The sequence below is a fragment of the Kogia breviceps genome, chromosome 2 (genome assembly GCF_026419965.1).
Source record: "Kogia breviceps isolate mKogBre1 chromosome 2, mKogBre1 haplotype 1, whole genome shotgun sequence".
NCBI classification, from domain to species: domain Eukaryota; kingdom Metazoa; phylum Chordata; class Mammalia; order Artiodactyla; family Physeteridae; genus Kogia; species Kogia breviceps.
In genome coordinates, this window is record NC_081311.1 from 166,202,403 (window position 1) to 166,218,501 (window position 16,099).

A 16,099-nucleotide genomic window follows, 5' to 3' on the forward strand; every position below is an offset into this window, starting at 1 on the left:
ACTTAGGACTTTTTAAAGAATAAGTGTAAATAGTTTAGCTATAATAACAACAAATTCAAAAAATGCACATTAAAATGTTTACTTCAAAATTTAGACAATTCCATTTGTATATAGTCTTTACATCTGTTTTTAATGATATCAAATTATTGATTATTCATTTTTCTCATATTTATTTAAACATTAACTATAGAATTTGCAATCTGATCTTTTTTTCCTAAAACCTTTCAGTAGACTTTTATTTTTGCCAGGTTTTAGTCATGTTTACTTTGATCTTTCAGAGTATATAATTATTTTACTGTTTATTTCTATGAGAAGAGAAAAAAAAAATTGACCTAGGAGATCTATATGTGGCAATTTGTAACAGAATCACATAGCTTATGTTTGGGAAATTCATGGTTTTGATTAAGAAGCAACCATTTAGTTCCCACTGTTTTATTAAAACAGACATTAGCAGATAATAGGAAACATATTTAACAATGTAGCCTGCATTTAGTTTGAGACATCAGTAAGCTAGCTTGAGATTTTCTTCTATACTGAACATCAGCAATGATACATGTAAACTGGTAACTATGGAATGGAAACAAGGTGGGGGAGGGGAGACAAGGAAAGACAGAGAACTCTAACCTCTGCGCCCTCAGGAAGAGCCCTAAGGTAGAATGCTCCTTTAGCTACTTTATTTCCAGATTTGAAATTCATTACTTTTTTTTTTTTTTTTGAAAATGGATGGACACAAATAGAAATTTTACAAACAAAATCACTGCTTTCTCAGGAGAAATGGATTCTACTAGATAGGAGCTCCCACAGTGACATCTATTCACAGCATAAAGCTTCTAAGGACTGAAATGTTCCTGTATAGGTCCAAACTTCCTTTTCTCTGAAGGTAGAAAGTTAATAAAATGCACTTCTCTGGGGTGTTTATTTTCTCTACACCATTATACCTGTCATGAATTCTTTGTTTTTCCTCCCACTCCCTTGGTTGATGAATCAACACCACTTGAACTGTTTTATGGCAGCTTGTGTTTACTTCACACATACCTTAACCTTCCCTTTTCTCCTCCTACTGACACACACACATGCACACACACACTTTTTAACAGCAATGACTAGCTCCATCTCTTTGAATAGCATGTGTACACAGCGTCTGGCTGCCTCTTCAGGTGTGGATCCTTGACCTCCTGATTGAAATCAAGGTCTCAGTCTGCTTTTATGGCACTTAAAAGATTTAACTGTGCATTTACTATCTTGAAGAAAAAAATAGAGCTTGAAGAATTGGCTTGCTAAGAAAGAAAGGAGAAAAGTAGAAGACATAAGTGTTAATGTGTGTGAACAGATATATACACACACAAACCACACACACACACACACACACACACACACACACACACACATACACACACAGATTCTGTAGTGGCGATTCTGAAAACACTAGAGTGAAGAGTTTCCACTCTTTTTGAATCTGGAATTATACTCCAGACTATTATAAGAGAAATCTCTCTTCCTTTTTCTTATAATAGCAAGTAAATTGGATCTAACAAATGACCTTGAAGCTGCATGATTCTTTTGATTTTTAGCCAAAGAGGATATTGTTCAAGCACTTTAACAATCTGATTTTAAAGGAAAAACTTGGAGACAACGCTTACAGAAGAAACACTTCCGAACCATACAATCATGTCTTATAATGAGAAGGAGTTATTCATCTTATCCTGTACAAGAGTTAATATTAATAACATTGTAAAGCAAGTACCCAAGCCAGAAACTAGAGGGTCCTAAGAATTTTAGAATATATTGAAAAGGAATGGATCATATAATTCAATTTTTAGTGAACTTAATTTCTCCTGGGTAGTTCAACAACTTGACTTTCCTTATAAATCGTATATTTAGCATAAAATGCTCTCATTCCTTTGTAATCAGAAATGTGCCACCAATGCAAATAAAGCTCATTTTCTCAAAAGGTAACCTTGTAAACAAACTCCCAAATACTCAACAACCAAGAGGCATTATTTCCATACTGTCTCCCTAGAGGAAAACTACAGGTAGTAAAAACAAATAAATTAATCCTTTACTTTTACCTGACCACCATAAATTGTCATTTAACCCTCTCAACAGGGGCAGCGAACCATCAGCAAGTCTCTGAATACCTATAATAAAGCATGATGAATGATGTCATAATCATGCAAACTATGAACTAGAAGGACCCTCAAACATCAACCTGTTCTGTTGCCAAAATATCCCCCAATCCCCTCAGGGGTTGGTAGCATTTGAATTGAATAGCATTTGAAGTGGGGTGAGAACAGCAGAATTTTTCCAGCATTGACAAATTTGCAAATGCAAAATATCACATATATTTAAAGGGCTGGATGGCCTAAATAGCTTGCCATTTATTATATGAGAATGGTATATTCAGGATCAGATACAATTCTATATATAATATATTGCTGCTAGTAGAATTACTACTATTAATTATTGTTACAATATTATAGTTATTGTTTATTAAGAGATTACTTTGTGCCAGTATTAACATATTTAGTCCTCACAGCTAGCCAGTGACTTACTTTTATTACTTCCAATTTTCAGATAAGGAGATAGAGTCTTGGTAAAGTTAAATAATTTGTTCAAGCTCACACAGCTAGTAAACAGAAGACAAAGATTTGAATACAAGTCCTCCTGACTGCAGAGTCCCTTTGCTTTAACCACTGTTCTGGAATTGTCTCCAAATAAACGCAACAACAAAACTCCATTTCTGACCAAAGATTTCCCGATACCACACAGTCATTTCAATTTGCTAATTGGTACTTAAACTATAAGTGCTGATTTAACCTAGAATGACTGCTTTTTTCATTAATAAATTAATGAAAATGATTTATTGATTGAGCTTTTTAAATAGACATGCCTATCTGAAATATACAAATTCAAAATATTTTTAAAGATCTCAGCCTTCACAAGCATCTCTTGTGAAAACTACACCCTTCATATATTATGCTAAGAATTTTACTTTAGTTCTAACACCATCTTAGTTTTAAGGGAGCCAATCTGGATCTCCTGATGAAAATATTAAGAATCTTATCTTGCACCCCAATGTTCATAGCAGCACTATTTAAAGCAGCCAAGACACGGAAGCAACTTAAGTGTCCATCAACGGATGAATAGATAAAGATGTGGTATATACATACAACAGAATATTACTCAGCCACAGGAAAACAATGAAATATTGCCATTTGCAGCAACATGGATGGACCTAGAGATCATCATACTGACTGAAGTCAGACAGAGACAGACAAATATTATATGATAACACTTACATGTGGAATCTCCAAAAAATAATGCAAATGAACTTATTTACAAAACAGAAACAGAATCACAGACATAGAAAACAAACTTGTGGTTGCCAAAGGAGAAGTGGGCAGATAAATTAGGAGTATGGAATTAACAGATAAACACCACTATTTATAAAATAGATAAACAACAGGGCTTTCCTGTATAGCACAGGGAACTATATTCAATATCTTATAATGACCTAAAATGGAAAAGAATCTGAAAAAAATACACATATATATATACCTATATATATATATATATATACATGTATAACTGAATCACTTTGCTGTATACCTGAAACGAACACAATATTGTAAACCAACTATACTTCAATTAAAAAAAGAATCCTTTTATAAAAAACTATATAAAATTTTATTAAAAATTGTATCTAAATTAGCATAAATTCCCAAGTATCAACAGCTCCTTGACCTAAGAAACTGAAAATAGGCTTCAAAAATAAAAGTCAGTTTACCCTTAATCTTCTTGTACTTCTTATACCATCTCCCAAACTCCTGGCACTTGGTTGCTGACACGTTGGCATAATATGTGCTATTTACAATGGATGAAATCATACTCTGTAAAGAAAAAAAAAAAACAGTTATTTTTCCATAAATATGAGTATTCCTTTTCAGGGACAAAAAAGGGCATATTATAGTCCATACCAATCTCCTTTGTCTTTTAAATTTGAAGCAGTCGTCCTCCTGCAAACTAAACTATTAAATATGATTAACGAAACTTACTATCCCTTTAACTTGTACGATGACAGTGCATTCTCCATACAACCAACCCTGGAGCAATGTCAAAGATGGAGGGGGCAGGACACACAGATTGAATGCAAAGGGAAAGAACAGTTGTGATTTAGGAACCCGAGCAAAAGGTGAGATCAGATGCTCCTGCATCTGTAATCCAAATAATGCCTCTCAGATGTTTCTGTTCCGCTTCCAACTGCAACAAGCTTACACAGCCAAGAATCTGAGAACATCCGTGCTACACACTACAGAACAACATTTAGGGAAATAAGTTAAATTAATATAATTTATAGAAACGTGTGATTAGCACTTGTGTGAAAATTCACCAAATGAAAAAATTAACGGTGCGATTTTAGAGCAGGGGAAACTAAACATAACACTTGTTCTGTGTTTCAAGCAAAAATGCGTCAAAGCTAAAACTTTGAGTGTTTAAGTACCTGATTCCTTCTTGCTCTTGATACTCCTCTCTCTCCTCAGCTCAACCCTTTAGCTGATTTGTTTGAAATTGTAGTAAACAGGAAAGAGAAAGGGAGCATAACCTAACTTACCACTGAAAAATTAAAAATTATAACTGCACACCTTGAATTCAATTTCATACAGAGATATGTTTTCAGTCAATATGGCATGTTTGGACCAACATTCATAGCAGATGTTAACTTATACCTGAATGACTATGATAGTACATGTGTATGTTTTATACATAGACTTTATTTCTACAAATTCTGTCTAAAAACAAATGGACATAAACGAGTCAAGAGATCCAAATGACCTACGTAAGGCTTTATATCCTGCCTTGAAATCTCATCTTTCTTAAAAAAGTTTTCCCCAGATATGGAACAGTTGAGGGAAATCTTGGAACTTCTAATGTCATTTTGACAAAGTAGTCAAGATAAAAAGGATAACAATAAATCAAGGCATTGACAAGTCAGTTAAGTTCAAATGCCAGTAGACAGTCCTACATAGACCCCCATTTAAGACAGTTTCCTCTATAAGCCCACAGACTCTCTCTTTTTTTAAACACTATGCAGTACTGATGGGGGAGGGAGGTCCTAATTCAATTCACAGAAACCTCTGGTTCTTTCTATATAGCAGATGGCTATCCTCCCTGCAGTTGCTGATCTCTAAACGACAATTCTGTTCTCTAAAGGGAGATAGTAAAGACAACTCTTTTAATCTGAGGATCTGAACACAGCCCTGGAACACAAAGAGCCAGTATCACCTGAGTGTATCACAGAACTCAGAGCCTTGCCTGCTGCCTTAGAGGATCAATGGAATCCTAATCTTCCTGGGGCAGGGTTCTGCTTTGTATGTTATTAACAAAGGAGTAAAGAAGTCTCTTGGCTAGCTGGGCTAGTTCCTTCCCTCTCTGGGCTGAGCTTTCCTCTCTGTCCCAGTTTGTCAGATCCTTGAGGACAGTGACTATGTCTGTTTCTTTTTTTTTCCTCTCCCTTGTGTCTAACACAATTCTGATGTGGGATATCTGAGTCACTGAAATATAACAGATGAAAAGGGACAAAGATGAAATTTTAAAATGCCAAACTGAAATGTCAAAATAATGAAAAATTTAACATGAAAGCAGCCTAATAACAGATGCACCAGCTACTCGGGTTTATGTGAATAACTGCAAATGTACTTGTCATCTTTCTACGTTGTTTGTATGAATGTTACCCTCTGGAAAGGCGTAAGATATATAGCCATGGCAGAAGCCAGAGCTAAACCTTCTATCACAAAGTGATCTAGAAAGCAGATTAAAAGGCGAAGTGTTTTAAGTACTGCCTGGAGCTACCCCTCAACTCTTCCTGGCCCATGAGACTAGGACACATATCCGTATTACTCTGGTCTCAGATAGTCCACATTTCCCCCACTCCATGGACTTCTTAACTTTGTCTTTCCTCCAGATGCATCTTCATTAACACTCTTGTGTTAGTGGCCAGTGTCAATCTATGTGGCAAGAAAATGAATATCTGGGCTTCTGCTGGTTTCATCACCAGATGGTCTTACACTAGAGTGGGTTCACACTCATTTAAAAAGGAGTTGGCAACGACTCTTATTCAATATAGTTTTGGAAGTTTTAGCCACCGCAATCAGAGAAGAAAAAGAAATAAAAGGAATCCAAATCAGAAAAGAAGAAGTAAAGCTGTCACTGCAGATGACATGATACTATACATAGAGAATCCTAAAGATGCTACCAGAAAACTACTAGAGCTAATCAATGAATCTGGTAAAGTAGCAGGATACAAAATTAAGGCACAGAAATCTCTGGCATTCTTATACACTAGTGATGAAAAATCTGAAAGTGAAATTAAGAAAACACTCCCATTTACCAGTGCAACAAAAAGAATAAAATATCGAGGAATAAACCTCCCCTAAGGAGACAAAAGACCTGTATGCAGAATATTATAAGACACTGATGAAAGAAATTAAAGATGAGACAAGTAGATGGAGAGATATACCATGTTCTTGGATTGGAAGAATAAACATTGTGAAAATGACTCTACTACCCAAAGCAATCTACAGATTCAATGCAATCCCTATCAAACTACCACTGGCATTTTTCACAGAACTAGAACAAAAAATTTCACAATTTGTATGGAAACGCAAAAGACCCCGAATAGCCAAAGCAATCTTGAGAAACAAAAATGGAGCTGGAGGAATCAGGTTTCCGGACTTCAGACTATACTACCAAGCTACAGTAATCAAGACAGTATGGTACTGGCACAAAAACAGAAATATAGATCAATGGAAGAGGATAGAAAGCCCAGAGATAAACCCACGCACATATGGTCACCTTATCTTTGATAAAGGAGGCAAGAATATACAGTGGAGAAAAGACAGCCTCTTCAATAAGTGGTGCTGGGAAAACTGGACAGTTACATGTAAAAGGAAGAAATTAGAACACTCCCTAACACCATACAGAGAAATAAATTCAAAATGGGTTAAAGACCTAAATGTAAGGCCAAACACTATCAAACTCTTAGAGGAAAACATAGGCAGAACACTCTATGACATAATCACAGCAAGATCCTTTTGACCCACCTCCTAGAGAAATGGAAATAAAAACAAAAATAAACAAATGGGACCTCATGAAATTTAAAAGCTTTTGCACAGCAAAGGAAACCATAAACAAGACCAAAAGACAACCCTCAGAATGGGAGAAAATATTTGCAAATGAAGCAACTGACAAAGGATTAATCTCCAAAATTTACACACAGCTCATGCAGCTTGATAACAAAAAAACAAACAATCCAATCCAAAAATGGGCAGAAGACCTAAATAGACATTTCTCCAAAGAAGATGTACAGATTACCAACAAACACATGAAAGAATGCTCAACATCATTAATCATTAGAGAAATGCAAATAAAAACTACAATGAGATATCATCTCACACCGGTCAGAATGGCCATCATCTAAATATCTAGAAACAATAAATGCTGGAGAGGGTGTGGAGAAAAGGGAACACTCTTGCACTGTTGGTGGGATTTGATACAGCCACTATGGAGAACAGTATGGAGCTTCCTTAAAAAACTAAAAATAGAACTACCATATGACCCAGCAATCCCACTACTGGGCATATACCCTGAGAAAACCATAAATCAAAAAGAATCATGTACCACAATGTTCATTGCAGCTCTATTTACAATAGCCAGAACATGGAAGCAACCTAAGTGTCCATCAACAGATGAATGGATAAAGAAGATGTGGCACATATATATAATGGAATATTACTCAACCATAAAGCGAAACAAAATTGAGTTATTTATAGTGAGGTGGATGGACCTAGAGTCTGTCAGACAGAGTGAAGTAAGTCAGAAAGAGAAAAACAAATACCGTATGCTAACACATATATATGGAATCTAAGAAAAAAAAAATGTCATGAAGAACCTAGGGGTAAGACAGGAATAAAGACACAGACCTACTGGAGCATGGGCTTGAGGATATGAGGAGGGGGAAGGGTAAGCTGTGACAAAGTGAGAGAGTGGCATGGACATATATACACTACCAAATGTAAAATAGATAGCTAGTGGGAAGCAGCCGCATAGCACAGGAAGATCAGCTCAATGCTTTGTGAACACCTAGAGGGGTGGGATAGGGAGGGTGGGAGGGATGCAGACGCAAGAGGGAAGAGATATGGGGACATATGTATATGTATAACTGATTCACTTTGTTACAAAGTAGAAACTAACACACCATTGTAAAGCAATTATACTCCAATAAAGATGTTAAAAATTTTTTTTAAAATAATAAATAAAAAGGAGTTGGCAGATGTGGTATATATACACAGAGGAATACTACTCAGCCATAAAAAAGAATGAAATCCTGCCATTTGCAACAACATGGATGGACCTTGAAGGCATTATGCTAAGTGAAATAATTCAGAGAAACACAAATGCTGTATGATTTCACTCATGTGGTATCTTTAAAAAAAATAAAAATAAAAACAAACTAATAGATACAGAGATCAGATTAGTGGTTACCAGAGGGGAGGAGGGTTTTGGGGTGGGTGAAATTGGTGAAGGGGCTCAACTGTATGGTCATGGATGGTAACTATACTTGTGGTGGTGATCACTTTGTAGTATACACAGATGTCAAACAGTAAATGCTGTACATCTGAAACTTATATAATAAAATAATAATAATAATAATTAAAAGGTAATAGGAAGAAAAAGGAGTTGGCTACCCAGAGACTCAGTCAGGTTTTTTCTCTTCCCCATATTATTATAAGTGAGTTTCTAACTCTGCTGACCACAGAACAAAAAATAAATAGGTTTAAGCTATGAACTGAGCAAAGGAACTGGGTAGCAAATAAGGACAGTTTCCTATAGCATGTGAAACTTTAGTCGCCAGAAATGTCTCTTCAAATTTGTGGCACCTTTTATTCCTATTAACTCCCTGCAGGTCTTTACAGTTAGTTGACGCTTAAAGTAGCTCTACTGATACAAATTTTTATAATTCAACCTGAGAGAGCTTTAAAAACAGAAGAGGTACATCTTGGGGATATTTAAGATGAAAGGTCATGTTATGTCTTACCATTACAGTTTCAATTATGAACATTTTCTAACCCTAAATTAGACTGCTATATTCTCAAAGCCTGAATCTGAACCACTAGGCCTCGCTAGAATATTCTGGACGCACACTACAAGGTCATCTTAATGTTATGCCAATTTACTTTTTTTTTTTTTTTTTTTTTTTTTTTTTTTTTTTAATTTTTTGCGGGCCTCTCACTGTTGTGGCCTCTCCTCTCCCGTTGCGGAGCACAGGCTCCGGACACGCAGGCTCAGCGGCCATGGCTCACGGGCCCAGCCGCCCAGCGGCACGTGGGATCCTCCCGGACCGGGGCACGAACCCGCGTCCCCTGCATCGGCAGGCGGACTCCCAACCACTGCGCCACCAGGGAAGCCCTGTCAATTTACTTTTAAAACATCAAAACTTAATTCATTATAAACAAAATTGAAAGGGGCTAACACAGACACAGCACATGCTGACTTTTACTCTACAAGGAACAGTGTTCTCCAGAGGTCCTGGGGCACAGAGAATCTGTATTTACCACATTGCATCCATTCTATAGCTGGGTTTTAAAAATACAGTCATCCCTCCGTATCCATGGGTTCCTCATCCAGGGATTCAAACAACTGTGGATTGAAAATATTTGGGAAAAAAAAATTCCAGAAGTTCCAAAAAGCAAAACTTGAATTTTCTACACATACCCCAGCAACTATTAACACAGCATTTAATCTAGAGATGACTTAAAGTATATGGGAGGATGTGCATAGGTTATATGCCAGTACTATGTCATTTTATACAAGGGACTTGAGAATCTGAGGATTTTGGTATCCGCATGGAGGTCCTGAAACCAATCTCCTGGGATACTAAGGGATGACTATACTTTAATATCACTGAAATTGGGATGCATCTTACAATCAGTAGCATCTTAGATCTGATGAGATACAGTTGCTGCAAAATGGGATGAGTAATAATTAAAATCTCTCCCACCTACCACCCTGCCAGGAAATATCTAATTTCTATTCACTGTTTTTAAAAATATGTATATAATTTTGTAGTCTACATTGCTCTTTTATGTTTTCCAATCATTCAAGAGCAAACATACAATTGGACTTTTAGAATACCTCCATCTTTTTGATAAATGAACATGATATAAGTCACTTTTTCAATCCAGAATACAACCACCTCCTCGGTATTCATGTTAATATAAAGCAATACTGATACAAATAACCCAGAAGATATGTGTGCTGTTATTTTTAACACTTAAACAAAGGGACTATGTTTTATTAAATATTAATATTTATATTATAATTAAATAGGCTAATATTAAATGACCAATAATATTAAAATGACTTTGCATTTAGGAAGCATGCTTCACTTCTCATGGTGGTGGGATGTGAGAAAGAAAGAAGGAGGACGTGTGCAATGGGTAGTCGAGGCAGCCCCTCTCATACTTAGTCACAGCCATAAACAGCACAGAGACAGTGATTGTAGGCAAAGCTATTTTATGAAAAATATTACGTATTAAAATAAATAGGAAGGTTTAACATGTCTTCCTAATTACAGAAAAATTTTTGAAAGTTTCAGGCTTCTTTGTAATCAATCATGACATTTTAAATATGAAGAATGTCGATGGGGGATAAAAATCTAAGTTTCCTCATTTGCAGTCACTCTGGCACATCTGCCACTTACATTTAAAAGTTATTGTTTAATAAAGGAAGGTTTTGAGGAATCAAACTATATCAGAATTAATTACTGCCAAGCTTATTAGCTAATTTGAATTTGCTCTAAGCCAACTGCAAGAGAATATATAGTATTGTTATTAATACTTATTACAGCTAAGTAGAAATTATAGCTAAGAAAAATAAATGTTCTTTTAGCTTCCTGAGACAAATTTTAAACTCACTTGTTTGTTTTTGACTAGCCCAGAGAAGAGATGTCACCTGTGATTATAAGTATGGTTGCATTTTTCAAACCAAGGGCTCAGAAACTCAGAATGAAGAAGCATCGTGCCCAAAGTCAAATAGCAGCAGGAAGCACCACAAAGAGACACTACCACCAGGCCACACTGTTTCATGGGAAATGTTCATCACTATCCCCATCAGCTGGCACAAGCTCAAAGTGGATTCTGCAACCAATGCTTTAGACAAAGCAAGAAACGAGGTGACAAAAAATAAAACAAAAAGTTTCAGCCCCTTATATGAGTTAAGAAGTGTAGAATCAGAGAAAGCTGAGGAACCTAAAGGCAATTTAAAGCTTAATAGAGAAAGCAAAACATTAAACACAGGTCAAGATGATTTGTACAATATACTTGGAAAGACAGAGATCTGAGCATCCCCTTTTCCTCCCCCCAAAAAACAGAGGTAAAATAATTGGGTATCTCTCACCACTTTCCCTTCAGCTTAGTGAGATTTGTTTGAACAGCAAAATTATACTATGAGTAGCTACACTGCAGATGCATAATACACTCACTGTAAAAAAGAACATTTTAAAACCAAAGTGAACGGTTACATGTTCCATAGGTGAGAATGCCCTGTCTGAGCAAGAAGTAGGGGGGAGAAGCTGGCATCTCACGGCCTCCCTTCCCACCCGAACACAGAGGACAGAGCATGATGCAGGCAATGAATGATATATGCATTCTTTGCTTGTTTTCAGCCTTGTCATTCTGCTTGGTAATATGTTAAATAACATATTAAACATGAGATCCTAATGATACTCCAATTAAGGTTATAGGAAAGGGAAGAAAATAATTTGGAGGAATTACTTTATCATGAAAAAATAATGTTACTTGGCCACTTTCTACTGTCCCTTTCCATCCCCATTTCTGAGTTATACTATCAGAATGGAAAGCTTTTGCCATTCTAGTTGAAGGAAACACTTCCTCTGGGCTGATTCGAGAGCTCCTCCCCTAGAGGACTGCCAAATGGTTTGCTTGTCTGACAGGGGCACCCTCGTCTGTGAAAGGGGAATACTGATACCTGCCTCAGAGGCTGTAAGGACTCAGAGTTGATCTGCATAGAAGGCCTAGCACAGAAGAGGTGGAGCCAGCAGACACCAGCTCTCTCCTCTCCATGCAATCATTTCAGATGGTCATCTCAATCACCCACTGGGAATTATTTAGAAGTTGTCACCTGTGAGCCCTCTTCAACAAGAGTTCATGAGGTTGGGCGATGATCTAAAACAACCTTGCATGAAAATAACTGAACTGGACAGTTGGCACCTCGTTCACACGGGGTAGGATGCATCCCCACTACAGCCATGCATTGAAGATTAAATGAAATGAACAGTTGGCAACTGGTTAAGACAATACTGGTCCAGGCAGTTGATCAGCCACTTGTCTGGAGATGAGCACATGATCAATTTGTTCTTTTCTATTGACCCAATTGGCTGCTTGATTTCACCGCCTCATTATTTTGGCATATTGTACATTTAAGTTGTTCCTTTAATGATCCTCAAATGGGCAAGACTTGCCTAGGATGACAGAAATCATTATCCTACAATCTACGCCTTTAAAAGACTATATAAATGCTACATCACCATCATACTGGAAATCTAGTAACCTTTTCACAGATCAAAACCTCCTATCAGTCACCTTGATCCTCAGATATCTGGCAATAAAACCTCGACTAGGGGCATAGGACAGAGCTGTTTTAAAAATGTATCTGTATGCTAAGTGAAATGAGCCAGCACAAAAGGACAAATATTCTATGATTCTACTTTTATGAGACATCTAGAATAAGCAAATTCATAGAGATGCAAAACAGAATAGAGGTTACGAGGGGTTGTTGGGGGAGAGAATGGGTAATTATTGCTTAATGGTTACAGACCTTTTGTCTGGGGTGATGAAAAATTTTGGAAATAGATCGGGGGGGGCAGGTGGGTGGTGGTTGTACAAAATGTAAATGTAATTAATACCACTGAATTGTAAACTTAAAAACTGTAAACTTAAAACTTGTTAAAATGATAAATTTCATGTTATGTATTTTTACCACAAAAAAAAATTTTTTAAGCATGTCTAGTGTTGCAGAGATAAAGTTAGGAGGGGACTGGAAGGTGAGCCTACATTTGCAAATTGTCATTCCATTGGGTCATCCTAATAACCTATGAGGTGATCAAGGCAGGCACTGTTAGCTCTTCTTACTTTAATGGATTGAAACCCTGAGGACCTGGGGTTTTGTCTTTTAACTCTTCCTTCAGTAAAAAAAATTAGTGAGCCATAGAAAGATGTGTTCATAATGTTTTCAAATTGGAACAGTTAGAGACCATTTTAATAAGGGAGACCTGGGTCTAAAGTATAGGAAATTAGGGTGCTTGGGACAGACTATGGGCTGATGGAAGAGGCTGGAAGTGGTGACTCAGGGGGACATCAGAGGAAAAGGAAGAGGCTGTCAGCACTTAAACACATTTTGAAAGGTGAAATCAAAAATAAATACACAGACACACAAACACAACCTATACTTTCCAAGCACCTGGCCAGACAGAGTACAGCTAAATCATGACTTCCCTCCCTTTAAATATATATGCCTCAGCCTACAATTGTTGCCCTTTTATGGACTTTTCCACTCTTTCCTTCTGCCTTCAAGGCTGCTCTTTTGAAATGTAGACCACTGGGATGTTCAAGAAAATATGTACTAGCCACTGAATCATTCTTTTATGCAATTGCCAAACTTAAGTGAGGAAGTACCTAATATGGTTTGGCTTGGGGGTAATAAGGGAGAATTATGTTAAAAGCAGGCATCTTTTACTCATGAACTGAGAATATTTTAGATAGCCCAATAATCTACCACTCTGCTTTAAAGTGAGTAGTATTTGGGGCTCCACTCTCTGCTTCCTACACTGAAAGCTTCATCTCTCTCTCTCATCCTCACCACTGTACCCCCAGCCCATTGTAAAGTACCTGACTCTTAACTGGGACTCCACTAAAGCTGGTAAAATACATTTTTAAATTACTGTTTCACTGTCTCGGAACAAAAATTCATTCTTTTTCACACTGTACAGATTGAACAAAAACGTACGCACCTATTCTATGACAACCACCAACAAAATGAGTGAGCTTATCTCCACACCAAAATGCAATCCAGCTATGCAATTTAAGTGAATAATCCGGAACGTTTCAGGGTAACAGCCATAGGATTAATTCAGGCGCCCACATTACATGCCCATGCTGGCTGAGAAGGACTACCCCAGTGAGATTTTCCATAATCACACAGCATACCAGAAGCCTAAATCAGATGTCCTCCATATCTAAGCAACAGAACTGAGCCCCTGTTCGATTGAAAATGTACTGGGCATCACCCACCAAAGTACTGTATTCACTGTTTCTCGTTCAAAACACTTTAGAGCTGCCAAGAACACTGTAAATAATAAAACTTTACACTTTATAAAACTTTCTAAAACATTTTAATATTGAATTTATTAAATTAATACCTTAGAGCAGTGGCCCTCAACCAAGAGTGATTTTCCTCCCATCAAAGGACACTTGGCAATGTCTGGAGACATTTTGGTTGTCACAGGGAGGGGGGTTGGGGTAGGGGGGATGCTACTGGCGTCTAGTGGACAATACACAGGACCACAGGACATTCCCCCACCGCTAAGAATATCTGGCCCCAAAGCTCAACTGGGCCAAAGTTTAGAACTCCTGCATTAGAGTAACAACAACATGCAAGATATACATTGTGCTGAATGCTGAGAACACGGAGATAAGAGATGGCTTCTGCTATTGTGGGCAGTCCAGTAACTGATGAGAATTGGCAGATAACACTGACAACAGGCTGTGATAAGTGCTGTGACAGGGGTGTGTCCAAAAGACTACTAAAAGCAGAAGAAGCAACCACTTTAATCAGAAGGTCAGGGATCTTCACCAGCAGTGACTTTCCAGCTGGAATTTGAAAGATTTCCTCAAGCAGAAGAGAGTAGTGCATGCTAGCCAAAAGAAATCGCATAGCAAAAGCAAGGTAGTGTCACACTGAAGGACTCTGAGGTCACCATCATCGTGTGCAGGGCCCACCAAAGCCACAGATTAACATGGCACACCTCCCTTGAGGAGTACTCTCATGTGGACAGGGGAGGTTAACAATTTAACGGGTAAAGCGATTTTTATAGCTTTTTTTTTTTTTTTTTTTTTGTGGTACGCGGGCCTCTCACTGTTGTGGCCTCTCCCGTGGTTGCGGAGCACAGGCTCCAGACGCCCAGGCTCAGCGGCCACGGCTCACGGGCCCAGCCGCTCCGCGGCATGTGGGAGCCTCCCGGACCGGGGCACGAACCCGCGTCCCCTGCATCGGCAGGCGGACTCTCAACCACTGCGCCACCAGGGAAGCCCTATGGCATTTTTAAAAATAGCAAAAACACAGGTATATGGAGTAAACTGTGTATTACTTTTCATGAATTGTAAAAGTAACATAAGAAGTTGCTTTGTCACACTTGAAGTACTAATGGTACTAATGAGGTCGCTCCCACCCTTGGGAATATTTTGGTGAAGTTTGAGCAATGTTAAATGCTTCAGAACAATTAATTGCATGGTTTGGGGCACAGAGTGGATGTAGATAGAGGGAGGAAGGCGCCTGGTGGGAAATCAGGGGGGTGGCATCTTGACGGTATACACGGGCTATGCTGTGCAGTCTGTTCTTCCTACAGGCTGAGCAGGGGGAGTCGCTGGAGGCTTGCAGATGAGGGAATGGCACAATGTTAGCTTTGGAGAAGCAGGTGGCAGGAGAAAGATGACGATGCGGCATGACTGAAAATATTTCACATGAGAGGTGACAAAAGTCTAAACAAGGCAATGGCACAAAGGAGGAAGATTTTAGATACAGAGGTGGTAGAATCCATTATATCTAATATGAGAGTGACAGCAAAGAAACTTTTTAGGTTGGGCAACTAGGTGGGCAAGCAATGAGAACAGAAAATAGGGGAGAAAAGAGGATTTTCACAGCCGGGGTGAAGATGTTCTCATTTGAATCTCAAGACAACCCTGCAAATTATGTGACATATGTGGATACAATCACGCCCAGTTTACAGACGAGTTTAATGAGGCTC

General features: G+C 37.9%; 1 protein-coding gene across 6 annotated transcripts in view; it reads right to left on the reverse strand.

Annotated features, from left to right (window-relative positions):
* The window catches only part of SATB2 (SATB homeobox 2), a 203,309-nt gene that overhangs the window by 97,520 nt on the left and 89,690 nt on the right, over positions 1 to 16,099 (reverse strand). For all 6 annotated transcript variants that reach the window (XM_059055493.2, XM_067026506.1, XM_067026505.1 and 3 more), the window contains one exon: positions 3,788 to 3,890. In XM_059055493.2, coding sequence (XP_058911476.1) covers positions 3,788 to 3,890 — 103 coding nt within the window. The remainder of the gene's footprint in view (positions 1 to 3,787; positions 3,891 to 16,099) is intronic.